Source organism: Rhea americana, unplaced genomic scaffold (genome assembly GCF_003343005.1).
Source record: "Rhea americana isolate MKP2758 unplaced genomic scaffold, rheAme1 scaffold_288, whole genome shotgun sequence".
Lineage (NCBI taxonomy): Eukaryota > Metazoa > Chordata > Aves > Rheiformes > Rheidae > Rhea > Rhea americana.
The window spans coordinates 310,377-325,259 of record NW_028186410.1 but is presented as its reverse complement, the minus strand read 5'-3'; the positions used below and the strand labels follow the sequence as shown (position 1 = coordinate 325,259).

The 14,883-nt window shown below is 37.3% G+C and overlaps 1 protein-coding gene across 1 annotated transcript in view; it reads right to left on the bottom strand.

Annotated features, from left to right (window-relative positions):
* Positions 1-14,883, bottom strand: part of LOC146593614 (uncharacterized) — a 166,095-nt gene that overhangs the window by 34,860 nt on the left and 116,352 nt on the right. The window contains exons 17-18 of the mRNA XM_085308958.1: positions 13,830-13,993; positions 9,085-9,244 (exon numbers count right to left, since the gene is read on the bottom strand). Coding sequence (XP_085165084.1) covers positions 9,085-9,244; positions 13,830-13,993 — 324 coding nt within the window. The remainder of the gene's footprint in view (positions 1-9,084; positions 9,245-13,829; positions 13,994-14,883) is intronic.

The following is a 14,883-nucleotide window of genomic DNA, read 5'->3' as shown; positions in this document are numbered from 1 at the left end:
TTCTGAGAATCATGCTAAGTTATTGGTCATAGTGATATTCTATGCACCAGTGTGTTACTCGTATTATATATCCAATAGAACAAATGAGTGTAGGGAGTTAGTTAAAGGTCTTAACGTAACCTCGCTTACAACACTACCAAACAACTGCATAAAAGGTCTATTGGCTAAATTCTATTTTGTGCAAAAATGAAGAGTCAGCTGGGTTTTGTTACAAAGAATAGGAATCACCRTTGTTAAGTAAGTGACTGTCCTGGGGGGGTTTCAGAACTGCTCACATCATACTTCATTGCACCAAAGGGAGGAGAGAGTCATTGTATGAATTACTCCTGCAATATTTCATGAGCTAGTAAATTTTCTATGGAAATTATCCAGCTTGATGAAAATGTCTGTATTTCAAACCTCACAAGAGTCTGATTTAGAAGAGAAATAGTGCTCGTTTACTGCAGCTTCATTGAAGACAAAGATGGAGAGAACCTGAAGTGTTGAAATGTTAACATTCCAAGAAAACTAATTATCATATTTTCACTTGCAAACTTCAAACCTGCTGCTAATTAATCTCCATGGAAAGGATGTGTATGAATCAAATTATAATGTAAGTCAGATTATATGGGATGAGATGTATAACATGCCCCGCCACTGAGGAGGAATGAAATGGATTGCTTGCACGGGAATGACAAAAAACCCAAAGAGCTCGCTCTTCATTAGCGCGCCAATCTGTACCAGCCAGCTCATGACAGATTTCCCCCAATAGATTGTTGAAAACCATCCTGGATTCTCAAAAGTTTGCCTGTGGTCACAAATTATCTAGATGCAAGGAGAGAAAAACTATTTGACTGAGCAAGCCTTGATGTGGCACTTGCAGAGTTCTGTTGTGAAAACATCTTGAGGGCAATCAAGTGCCATTAGCACATGTCAATGAAGCTTCCCATGAATTACTACAAAAATTACAGTTAAGTGTACTACTCCTCCATCACTGTCCAGGCTCTCTGACAAAATAGTTTGCATATCTGTTGAAGTATTACAGAAATTAACACTTTTCTGCCAGTATAGTAACCAGAAGCCTGTCAGCAGACAATTGATTTTGGTCCATCTGCACCAACACCTTTATATAATTCATTTATTGATTATAGGATTAATGTGATTTGTTAACATTCACTCTGAAAATACCACACTGTGCATGTAATAGGGATATCAGATATTTTAAGTAGACAAATAAATCACTTCTCAATAAAACGGCAAATAAAATACATGTTTTCTAAAAGCAAGACCATGTTTACAAACTTTCTAAATTCTATGGAATCTGACTACACCATTTCATTTTCAATTTAGCCTTATCATATGAGATATTACAACCAAAAAAGAAATTCTGTAAGTAYCTCATTGCCTCTTCATAGTTTATCTTATTATAGTTTTTATGCTATTAACTTATTGTCATGCAAGGTTCAGATTCAGAGTAGCTTACATAGCTGTCTGAGTTTTTTGATTCTTTTTTTTAATCCCTTTTTTTCCTTCCTTATGTTGGGATATAGCATACCATCAAGAAAGGCTTGTGCAGTGTTACTCTACTGGCTCACTTTCTAATGCTGTTTTCATCAGTTTACTTGTTGATTATATCCATTCTATCATTGCTGTTACTTACTATGTACACTTTCTGTGTGCACATCTGTTTAAGTAGTTCTACTTGTTAGACTTATTCACCCAGGCAAAAGAGTCTCTCACTTTACCTAGGTTGCATTACCTTGTTTTCCATAGCTCATACATACACACTTTGTGATGAATTACTAATCAAACTGTTGCGAGGTTTAATGACATGCCTGCATACAGTCAAAATAGTCGGCTATTCCAGATGCTTCCACCCATTCATATTTCCCCCCTTTCTTCTTTTCACTCACCACTCCCTGTGGATTAAATATTCTAAAAGAACAGCAAGTGAAGTGTGTCAGAACCATCTGGCAAATTTGATCCTACATAGTTCAAGGCCCTGTAGTTTCCTACAGAATTCATTTTATTCTAAATCTAAGAGACCACAGAATGCTACATTCTTTTCTGACCTTACATTTTGCTCTRTTTTCGCTAACATCCCATTACTGGCCTAAGCCTTCCCTCTGCTCATCTCATGACTCTCAATTTCTATTTAATCTTAAAAAAAAATACAGACTCTGACTTCAATAATTTATCCCAGACAAGAATCTGACCTTATATACACAGATCGCATAAAAGTTCAGTGARACATGGCCCTATTTCCTCTTTTCTCCTTTGCTTACACAGACAGATTGAAATTCCGTCCCTAACAAAGTCAGCACAAGTTTTGCTATTGACTGYGAAGGGGTCAAGCTTTCCCTCCTATAATTTCTACAGCAGAAAAAGTGATCTTTTTTTCATTGCCCAGTCTTGTCATCTCAGCATGCTTAGCTGAATTGTTCTAGACTAGCAGGGTGGTTCATTTGCACTAGTTAAAACAGTTGTGCATTATCCTGGATCWACACATTGATACGGGCTAAAGGTATCAGATTCTATATTACTCCTTATTTTTCTGGATATGTTCGAAGTTGGCTTTGTTCCAGCTTTCTAATGTCCTGTGCTACTCTTATGGCAAACTTCTTTTTGATTTTTGGTAAAGTCTTGGTAAAATCTAAAATGCTAGATCTAATCTAAAGACACTGTACTGAGAGCTCTGGTTAACAACTTCATGAAGTTTTACAATATCRGTTAGGCATTAGGAAAAAGCAACTTGATATTGGACTCAGAAAATGTTGGGATTCCAGAAGATCACCAGACTTAATTTGGAGAAAAGAAACAACAAAAAGACCATTTCCTCAGCCACAGCTTGAGTGATCCCAGCTATTTGTTGTTTTTAAAGACAAAATACAGAATATATGAGATAGAACTTACATATTTAAAATGTAACTTTTGCCTATGCAACACGATACCTAAATTAGCAACTCATAAAGAGAATTCTTTTAGGAGAACCAAAAGTAACATGAATGTACAGCTATTTTTTCCCCTCAGATTACCTTGCCTGACTTTTCTTTCAATTTCTTTCTTTTTTTTCCTTGCCATGTCTGTGTCTTCTGCACAAATTTCTGACCAGCTTTTCTTTAGTTTCTCATGTGACCACCTTGTTCTTTACTGACCTTTGCTTCTGGATCCCGTCATTAAGAAGCATGGTATTATTCTTACTCCTTCCTTCTCATTTCTTTTTTTTTTTTCTTTTTTTTAACCCCTCATAGCCCATGCCCCTGCTACTTTTCATCTTTATTACGAAATAGGCCTTCCTGAAAGGCCACTGGCAAAATTTCTATGGCTCCATGGGATAAATTCAGCCTGCAACTTCAGAGAGATCAAGTTTAAGACAGTCAGATCTATTTGATCCACAAGGTTAGGCCAACATTCTTGTTCAACACTTGCCCTGGTCTCACTGTCCCTTCCTAAATGTCAGTACAAGGAGGCAAACAATCACACCCAGAGAAGCACTAAGAATTCAAACAGGAAAAGCACTGACTATCCTGTCAATATATTATTTATTTATTTTTTTTTTAATCTCCACCATGATCTATTTACACAAGTGCTTGAATCTGTGACTTTGTATTGAGGGAGAAATGTATCCTTTTTCTGTTAAATGGCTTTTATGACTTCTCCATTTCCAAATCCAGTTGAAAGAAAGCAATGTAGCTAGCTCCATTTCTCACCGTACCATGTGTCCCACACAGTCCTCAGTGCAGCACAGGATGCCAGGTGGCTTCAGCCCTTACCCTTGACTTCTTCTTATGCCTCATCCTCCCCCCTCCCCCTTTTTTCTTTTTTTTTTTTTTTTTTTTTTTTTCTCATTGGCTGATTTAACTTTCTAGCCTAAAAAGGGAGTGCCAGAGACAAATTTTTTTTTTTTTTGCAAATCATTGGAAAGGAGCCTCGTGGCAGACTACAAAGATCTCAGCTGAGGGTGTTTCTCTACCAGTGGCCAAGCAGCTTTGCTGCAGCACAGACAATCTGAAGACTCGTGAAGCTTTCTCCATGACATGATGCAAAGTTCATCTCCCTCATGTTAACTGGGTGACTTGCTCTCTGCCAGCTCAGTGAATCTCTTAACAACAGCATGTCCAGCACCATTTTGCTCTCTGCCCCTGCTGATTCTACTGGCAAGGGCAGGATTTTGCCCTTAACTATTCACAAGTAATTAATGCATTATTGAACAGGAATAAATAGATAGCAATTAAATAATAAGTATTAATGACTTATTTATTAACATATTAATAGTTGGCCTGAGAGTAATAAATGCAAATTAGTGTAAAGTGGTACCAAAAATTGTGTCGATAATAGGCCCTCAAGTAATCTTGTGTGTTCAAGATAATTACAAATATATTTTCCTTTCAAAAAACTACTGCCGGGTAATTTTTTATGGTTTGCTATAATATCATTTTAGAAATAGAAAATTAGCCCTAGTCTCATTAAAATAATTTTGCAGTGCATCAGGCTTTATTTCAAGTGTAAGTTTCACATTATCTTTTTGCCCATAGAGGTTGCATTTTTCCAGAAACCCGCTTTATATGCAAACGTTTTGGGTCCATACTTGGTATACAAATGGTGTTGCTTCAGCCTAATGCTTGTACAACTTTTCTTGGCATTAGTATTATCATTATAGAAAGTCCACTGCAAGCAGCAATGGCACCTTGTGGGCTAAATCCTGTAAAACTCACTGAGCCTCAAATTTTTCTCCCCCAATGAAAGCATTTTACCTGACAGGAGGTTTTAGACATGAGAAAAATGTTGCACTGGGCACCACACACTTAACAACCAGTTCAGCTATAAAGGATCCAGTTCAGAAAATCATCCCCGGTCAGCAAATGTTTTACTAGTACTTTGCTCAGTTTTTATTTCCTCCCATCTTGGGCAAAAGATACCCCTTTCTAACACCTTGCTCTGAACTGTCATCTAATGTATTTTGGGAAACCAGCTTCTTGGTGAGGACAGCAAGACATTGTCACTTCTGTCACATCTGCCAGAAGAAAATGGGCTAGGCTAAAATCCAGAGTCCTGCCCTTCCACTAATCTGTTGCTATCAATGATGACTGAATGTATTCCTTTTTCTCACTTGGTCCTGATATTTCTAATTCTAGGATTTGACATACACTCAACATATGACCATCTCTGTGGATTTAAAGATCTCTCTCCATATTTATAACAGGTTGAGGAACTGGGCTTCAGGTTTCCTTCTCACAGAAAGTGCCCAGAACACTCTTACTGAAAATGTTTCTGTTTGCCTCTATAGGTGGTATTTTTACTTCTTTGCTGCTTGCCTCATTAAGTTTGTTGTAAATCACTTCTTTCAAAACAATCAAGCGTGTTTCTGTATTCTACCTGGGCTTTGCTGGCTCTCTCCCTACAGTGCATTCCAAACTGCTACATCAATGTGATTGTGGCCATGTACTCTGTATACCTGGAAATATAATTCGTTTTGTAGCTAATGAAGGTCCTACGGCACAAATTTATTAAAGGTACACTTTTCCATGGGATAATAATTGGGTCAATAATATTAAACTCATAGGCTCATTATTTAATTGCAAGGGCAGATTATGAATACAGCTTCTAAACTGTATTTTAATGAAAAACACTACATCCTGACCTAATCATATCAACCTTATTCTATCTAATTAAGGATGCAAAAAATCATTAGAGTTGCAAAATATTAGTTCCAGCTCCATCAGGCTGCTAGCTGCCCCTTCATGAATATATATATTTTTTTACTCTATGATAAATAGTTAATGAGGTAAAAATGACAAAATTTGCATGTAGGCAAATTAGTTTAGTAGAGTGATGTCTTCCTGGTCTACAGAAAGTGACCTTTTTTCTATCAAAAGAATGACTAAAAATACTTTGAAATCATGGCATGGATGTCATTCCACAAATGACAAATCGCTTCTCTGAACAATATAAAAATTATAAAATGCAATAACCCTAAATTCTCATCATACTGTAAATGTGTCCTCTGCTTCTGCATTTATCAATTTAATAAAAGGAAATTAAGCATATTATAAAATACCCATTTATGGGGCAATTTTTAATCCAGTGAATAAAAATGAGAAGCACATGGTTAATAGCAAGAAAATACTGCAAAATTGTAGACTTATTTTTTCCAGAAGGTTTGACTGACTATTTACTTGAATGACCTCCATTTAAAATGTATTTTTTATATGGAGCGATATATAAGATATGGCAGTCTCATGCTTGCCTTTATAAAAAATGTTCACAGTTAATTTGGTATCTTATTTAAAAATTAACACATTAATAATGCACGCAATAAGACCTAGTGATGTGTCTTCCATACTGATTACTTTGTACAATTAGACATACAGAAAGAAAGGGAAAAGATAAATACCTTATGCAAATTCATGGCAGAAAAGGGGAATTTCAGTATCTGTAATGCCAAGAAGCATAAAAAACMCGAAAACATATTTCCTGGGATTGCAAAGAGATGCTCCACGTGGAGAACATATTTCCAGAATAGAGCGCAGTTATATTACAAAACTAGATTTGCCAAAGAGCTAATGAAACTTGGTGAGATGGTTCTCTTTTACACTCAAATTAACATAAATAAAAAATTGGAATAGAAGTGGAAAAAAWTAGGTTTCTGAAAGACATTTTTTTCTGCAGCAATCCTGTTTTGTACAGATAGCTCAGGAGTTTTGGACGGCATTCTCCAGCACAAATTTTGCTCATTGTTAGGCAGACATTGTGCACGCTGAAGTAAATGTTAGAGACCTGAATGATGTCAGGGATGCAAAATTATGCGCTGCTTCCCCACTACTCCTATCTGCTTATATCATGCTCTGCACCAGTACATCCYACAATGAACAAGGACATTTAACACTGCCAGAACCTGTCACTTGGGTTAGGGCTGTTACACGGGGAAGCGTAGAAAACCCACGCAGATGTAGACAGCAAGAATCAGAAACTCGAGGACGTGGGGCAGAGGCAACATCCCACTTGGCATCGGCCCACTTTGCCGAACGAAGACTGCAACACGCAGTGCTCCCTGACGCAGCCTCCCGCACAGCCTCCCTGCAACTGGATCTGAGACTGCATCCATTTCAAAGGCTCTTTGGGTAAGGTCAGGGCCACACATTCCTATATGGCATTTCATGTGTGCCAAAATGTGTGTCAGGAGCAAAACTGGGCACTTGGACATGTCTATACCTGCAGGTCGTGTTTTTCAGTGCTCTGTCCTGCGAATCAKATTGCCACGGCTTGTTTGAGGGGCAGACACTCCAAGTTTCTTCCAACCAGGATCAAACTATTTGTGTACAGAGACGTAATTTTTCGTTCTATTCTTTTCAGTTTCTCTTAACTCACATCCTCTCTTTTCTTTGATTTTTTTTCGTTCACTCCTCTCTGCACTGCTGCAGGAAAAAATATGCTGCTAATATCATTAGAAATATATTCAGCACTTAAAACAGAAAGGGCAGTTGTTTTTTGTTTCCTTATCTGCCGCTTTTTCCACATAGCATTGGTTGTCTTGGCTTGCAAAATGAAGTCCACTATAAACTCTTTTTTGACTCTACTCAATATGTATTTCAAAGAAATAGAAACCAGCCATCAATGACTTTGCTTTGACTTACTGTAGCAAGTTTTTAAATGAAACACACACACACAGAGAGAGAGAGAGAGAGAGGTTATTTTTATTACTGGCTTAAAATAAATAAGTGCTATCTGAATAAAATGGGGGGATGTCTGAGGTAGGTGCCTGTGGTAGGCAGTTCTCTGGTTTAAACTCTTTCCCTCTCACCAGTTGAAATGCTACAAGCTGCTCTGCATTTCAGGAAAAACAAAGCCTACTGAGTATCTGCTTTTTCATTCAATTGGTACATTCACCTTTTTATTTTTCCTTTCAGGGTCCAAACTGTCATCAAGGAAAAAAGCGGAAAATAATTACAGCTATGCCAGATGTTTATAGCAGTGACAACTGAGGCTATATATTTATATAAACTGCTGATCTTTCAGAGGTAGCTACAGAGACTTTAAAAACCTGCACGCCCTAAWCTGAAATCACTTGTTCCAGTGGGTTAGAAAAGGAAAAAGTAAACAGCTCAGACATACTTAACTGGACTAATTTCCTTCCTATCTGAAATCTGTTCATTTGTACACCAAAGCAGGAGAGTTACTGCACAAAGCATTGTGCACAGAGGAGCTCATAAATGCACAAATTTAAATTATGAGCTCTTTAATAAAAATTGTCCAAAAGTAGTTTTGTAATATAGTACTATGGAAGTTAATAATGCCTTTGCAAAGTTAGAGAGCAGGGGAGAAAATGTCCCTCATATGTAACAGACCACGTTGCTGCTCCTGTTTTCAGTTCTCTGAATTGTGAATATGACCGGAAACCTCATTTGTGGATGGGAACACCAAGACCGAACACTTTGCAAGCACAGGCATAAACATGTTTCCTGCTCATCATGGCTTACAAAGCATAGACGTGACCAGAGGCTAGCGGATTAAAAGGAAGAAAGGGGAATTATCTTGATAACCAAAGTAGAACAGACCAGTTTCAGACCTTTGCTACCTTCCACTGCATACCTCCAACTCATTCCACCCCTCTGGGCAATTCTTGAAAGAAAAGACCCAGGAAGAAGACTGTGGCTGTCACACCTTGTGATGCACCAAACTCACACGCCTCTGCAGGGCAGCCCCATCCTTGCTCTTGCAGGGGCAGGTTTGACATGTCCATGGAGCAACCTGGGTTTTTTTTGAGCTGGCTAAGAACTTTTCTGGCACACTATTGCCATTTAAACAAGTGGTAAATTTCTGTGACCCAATCAGGAGTCACAAAATGGCATGGATAATTTTGCCATCAATGATGCCATTAAGCCTTTAGATTCTAAGCAGACTGTAACCCTGATGTTCAGGCGGTGACATACAACCTACTAAAAACTTCTCCTGAATGTGCGTCTTAAGCATATCTTAAAAACCTAAGAAGTCCCCTAAGAATCATTTTCTTGTATATCTATATCCTTTTAGGTAATAACCCAGGCAAACAAAACATTGATCTGGACCAGTGCATCATACACTCTTCTGGGAAACTCTGCCACTCACCATCCGTCTTTCTCCATTGATTCCTCTCCACTGCTCAGCCTTTTTCATAATGTAGCTCAGCTCCTGACTGGAAATCTCTAAGTCCAATGGAACGAAGAACATATCTTCTTCACCGTGAATACGTCGAAATACATCCAACAGCCAACATTCACTATGTAGCCTAAGTATAGAAATAACACAGTTGGTTCTTCTTTGGAAGGACTCTTCATGCAAATAAAGGAGTCTTACCCTTTCACAATATTCTAGTGTACAAGGTTTATCTTCTCTCCATGACTATATTGTCTGCTTCTGAGTAAGGAGCTTCCTTCCCATATGTCCTCCAACATGTAATCCCTCCCCAGTTCTCTGGAAACTTTATAGCATCTGAACCAAATGACACAATCTTAAGCAGAGATATGTTTTAATTATTTCAAGAAGGTCCTGATCTTGTGGACATTTATGTCCTCAGCTTTGTGCTGGGTAATTCATCCCAGTGCCTATATGGAGCATAGTAAGGTATGAATGGAAGTCTTTCTTGCCAGGGTTTAATAACGGACAAACCACGTTAAATAGAAAAAGACCTACTCATCATTTCTTTTAACCCAAAGCCTAAAGTCTACACAATCCAAACTTCTCTTGACATTAGAAAATTTAATTTCGTTGGTTTCATTTTTCTGTAATGCTTCTGTGCTATGGTAAGGAACTAAGTATAATCTCTACCACAAGAAAGGCTTGTTGTGTGGTATTTCTTCATGTAGAAATATCGTAAAACTTTTTGAAGAGCCTAATATCACATTTTTAGCCTTAGATGAACTTTAAAACTTCAAAACATTTCTATTTAATTCAAGTGGAACCTCTTCAGCTTCCTCTCTTACTCATTCTACGCTTATTCCAAAATCAAGACCTCAGAAAAAAGGTCAGAAAATCTGGAATCTCAGTCTTGGATATTGAATTACTGAGGTCTTTGCTTTTATACCCTCTTCCAAGCTAAGACCTTATCAGAATTCATCTGCTGCTTGTTGCCAAGTTCAACTTTTCCATCCTTCCCAGAGAATGACTTGCTAGTTGTGAGCTACCTCGGCATTTGCTGAGTGGCTCTGCAACCAACAAAAAACCCAGGTATCTGCTGGGCTGCAAAGGTCCTTCATTTATTGGCAGGAAAAAGAAAGAGCAGTGGGGAGCTAACTTCTTCCTTCTGGACTCTCAGGCTTCTCTTGTACAGAAGCACTAGAAGCAGTGTTTGTGGCTGATCCTTGTTCATGGGTGTTGTATTGGCATATATTTGCTAACCATTGTGTGGGTGGGTGGAGGGAAGCAGATTGTTCAACCAAATCAGAACAAAGTTCAGATTTATACAACTCTACATCTCACCTTACAGTGCACACAGTAATTGCTGGGAAGCACACTCAACAAGCTGTTTAGTACAATTTTGCCTGTAACTGTGAGATTTAGCATGGAACAGAAATATGGAGATGGACCAACAGACAGGTTTTAAACTTGATCTCAGGAGGAGCTTTAGCTCTCTTCAAAGGGGAATATAAGTAAAGCTCCATATCCATGAGTTTCTGTGTAGAAGTAGCTATTCTGCTACTGAAATTTGGCAGCTTGACTCAACATCAGATTAAGAACTTTTATCTCCTGCTTTACTGCAAAGGCTGTCTCTGTACTTTTTTCCCACCCTTCTTTTTTGAAAAGTTCTTTTTGAAGTTGCAGTCATAAATTTCCTGCAGTTTTCAGAGTGTCATTCTCTTAATCAAAAGAGGAGACTGGAAGATAACCTAAGAGATTCAGTTAGTCCTAGGAATATAGACAAACTGGCTGTCAAGAAATAATAGAAAAAGTTACAAACGATTAAATGCAAATCAGTGCTAAGGTGCAGTACTATACTAAGCTTCTATGGAAAATATATATTTTTTTGCAGATATTGACTTTATAATATTTTGTACTTCATTGAAAAGATAGTAATCAAGCTGCTTGTCTTCTACTTATCGTGAAACAATAATATTGCAAGTTGTTCTTTGAAATTTCAGGTCAGCAGTTTTAATGACTTGCCACTTATCTTGTTAAACAAGAGCAAGACCTTGCTATTTATTTAAACTCACTTAATGTAACATTCCTTTTTTAAATGAAGTAAAATTTAATGCAGTTAAATTACTGTCTATTTGCTGCCATAAACATTTTCTATATGAACATTCTAAGTACATGGTTATAAACAATATAATTAACTTTGAATTAATTAGGAATCATGAAGCCTCTATCTTCCAGCTTTGTTCCTTTTGCCCCAAAGTACTCAGCCTGCTCCTGCTACCTGCTTTAATTTCCTTTCTTTGGCACAAAAACTACTCAAACACTTCTTCCTGTATTTTAACATGGTTTCTGTAAATATGATAGCAATAATATCTATTGCTAATGCAATAAAGAGCAAAACAAAACTCAGAGCTATCTCCTAGAGCTATGAGACCCAGTGTAATGTCTTACAAGCTCATTTATTCATCAAAAAGAACAGAAAATGTTGAAGTGGTTTCTCATCAGATAAAAAGAATGGACATCTCAAGAACACAAATCAAACTTTGAAGGGTAGAGTGGCTAAAACAATTAAATTATGTCTTATTTTGAGTCTTTCTCATACTTTTTTTTTTTTTTTTTTGCAAAGCAACTATAAATAACACAGAAATCATTTTGCTGTTAACCCTGAAAAATGTAGGATTTTGTAGCTTTTCTCTCAAAATATTTCAGTAGCAGGAAATTTGGACATAAACTCTTTCCAGACACTTTAGTTGGGATGCATCTGCATTTTCTCACACTGTAGAAAACATTTCATCAATGAATTCTTGACTGTTTCTAATGTCTAGCGGATTTAAAATGAAGGAATTGCAAATCGTGCCACTTCATTTTTCTAAAAAGTAATTAGAATATCTCTTCATGCTAGATGTACTACAGATACAGGTATCTGTAGCTGAGGTATGTCAGTTTATAAAGACACAAATAAATACCTACTGTTGTTTGTTTATCCCCTTCCCACGATTTGGTTAGCTTCCTAGTTGTTCGCCAGTGCTGCCATGAAGCTTCCTAGCCCCAGCAGGAACATTTTCCTTGCTTGCTTTAGTGTACTGATGGATCCACTGTTCTCATCCTTTTAATACTCTGCTAAATGGCAAATTGCTGAGTAATTCTAACCAATGTCACCAACTGTACAGTCTAAGGGCCAAATTCTTCCCTATGGACTAGTATATTACAACATTTATATTGTGAAGGATATGGTGAATATCTGTGTGAAAATATGTTTACTGAGTCCAGTGACCTTACATTTAATTTCCTTGGGATATAGTACATGAGCACTACTCACACAAAGAGGTAGTTAGTTTTACTACTGCCTTGCTTAAAATACTACTTTATTTTGGAAACATATGCCATTTTATATATATTTGGGAAACCAAGTTAATGTTATAAATTGCAGAGATGTTTTCCTTAAAGGCATCTGAAAATGTTGTAATGCTATCATTAGTGGATTGGGGTAGTGTGATGCTYAAGAGTCCTTGCTATGGTGCAGATTCCCACTGTACTGGTCTGTGGCTATGAGCAGAACAGAAAGCTGATGCTATTTCAGAAGCTCACAGTATAACTTTACTCTGCACTGACTCCAGTATTTTAGATTTTTTTTTTTTTTTTGCTATCAAGCAAAGAGCTTCAAAGACCTAATGCACTGTAACAGATTTTGTTATCTTCCCTTTGCTTTCGTATTTTGCTATGAATCATTTTTAAAATGTGTCGTACTAAGACAACTTTTTTCCCCCAGTAACATTCTCCCCCCAATCCTTTATTGGAAAACATTATGGGAAATTTGATCCAGAAGGAAAGGAACCTTTGATGATCTTGCACCTGTTCCCCAGACAATGAAGATGTTGGTAATATTCTCATAAAAACCTGCCTTACAAATGTTTTAATTTAAATTAATTTTCCTGAGTAATAAACGACAGCAGCTAAAACTTATGAAGCTATTCAAAACTATTAAGTCAATGATTAAGAAGGCATTAACATCTCAAAAACTAATTAACTAGACTACCAGTACATTGGAGTTGTGTACAGCTTCCAGGAATGCAGGAGCTTTGAAATACTTTGCAGAAATTTAGATTGTCATTTATCTTTTTCTGCCTGCTGTAATGGAGTTTGTGGAAAGAAGAAGACCTAGGGATGATTATGTCAGATGGAAACAGTATGCTGAGCATTTCTATTCTTAGAACTGCCTGGATTTTKCCCTTGTATACTGTTTTTTATGGGTGCTTGCCACCATCCAATGTTCACCACGGAGTGATTCAAGGGCCAGTAAAAATTTCATACAGCATTATAAATGAGTTGCTCAGAAAAAGGCAAATATCACTTTTTCAGCCAATATATTAGACAATGTATTTCATTTGCCCTCAGTGTCCCATGTCTGTCCCTGGTATCTGCATAGCTAATGGTGCATGCTAGAAAGCTGACAAGAAAGGTAGCTGGTCAGATTTCATGATAAAGTTGAGTGTAATAATATTGATAATAGGCAAAAGTCATAGGAAAATTATKTGGAGTACATTGTATCATGTACTGGGTCAAACTCTCAGTCACATCAAGTCTAAAACCCTTTATCATATAAAGGTGTAAGACTGTGGTCTACTGCAATATCAGGGAGATATGTATCTGTTCTAATACCACCTTACTTTACTTTGTAGGAAGAGGAGCACAGACTAGAGCATAAGCTCCTAAGTGGATAATAAAATAAAGGGACATACCTTAGAAAGTAAAGGTACAATATTGTTGATGAAATGATGAACAGAATTGTGTAAAGCATCACAGTGATTAGCGCACCAGGAATCCCTGATTCCTCTGCTCTTAGAAAGACCCAGTAGAGCTTTGTAGCATCAGCAATGGGCTTCTCTACACTGTTCCCAAGTCGCTGTCAGGGAGGAAAAAAATATTCAAAATAAGAAAATGCTGAACTTGATGAATATGTTCATCTGTAGACACCAAAGAACCCGAGTTTCTTCATAAGAAGGATTTAACTGTAATTTGTGTGGCACACAGTTTGAAAATCAGGAGTCTGCTACACAGACTTTAAAACTAACCCTGAGATGTGAAATTTATATAGACAATTTTCTTGCTTATTTTAGTGCCATTAAAATCTACCCCACAGATATTTGCTCAGGGAACCAAAGGCAAATCTCATTTAAAGTACTCACCTTGATTTTCATTAAAACAGGAAAAAGTGGAGGAAGAGTAAGACTACAGTCTGCCTTATTTCAATGACCAGAGACACATAATATTGAATGGTTTAGGTTTCTGTTTTCAAGAGCATCAAGTGAGCAGAAAAAACCCATGCCAGTGCATAATTCCAAATAAGCTAGTCACCAAATGACTTGTCACAAGAAAAATATTGGTACCTACCAGACACAGAAAATCATCTATACATCATTTTGAACATGTGCACTTTGGAGGGAACATACGCACCAGTTCCCAGTTTCAAATCGAGTGCAAGATTTGGTGCTACCATTGGAAAATAAAAGCAATAATAATGTTATCTGAAATGCCAGATAGAAGTATCAGAATGTCTGTGTGTATTGTTAGCTGTCACCTAGCAGAGCTTTTTCACTAGCCTTGCAAAAAATAGCATCAGCCGAAGAAGGTAGTGGATTCACAAAGCTTCACTGAGACCCAATGAGGTGAGAAAAACAGAGACAGCAACTACAAGTAGATCAACAGGGGACACCAGCAGGGTTGCGTTGTTTTGCTCAAAGGGGTTGACCTTCTTTCAGTGCAAAAGAGGCAAGTTCCCCCTTATGAACCAGT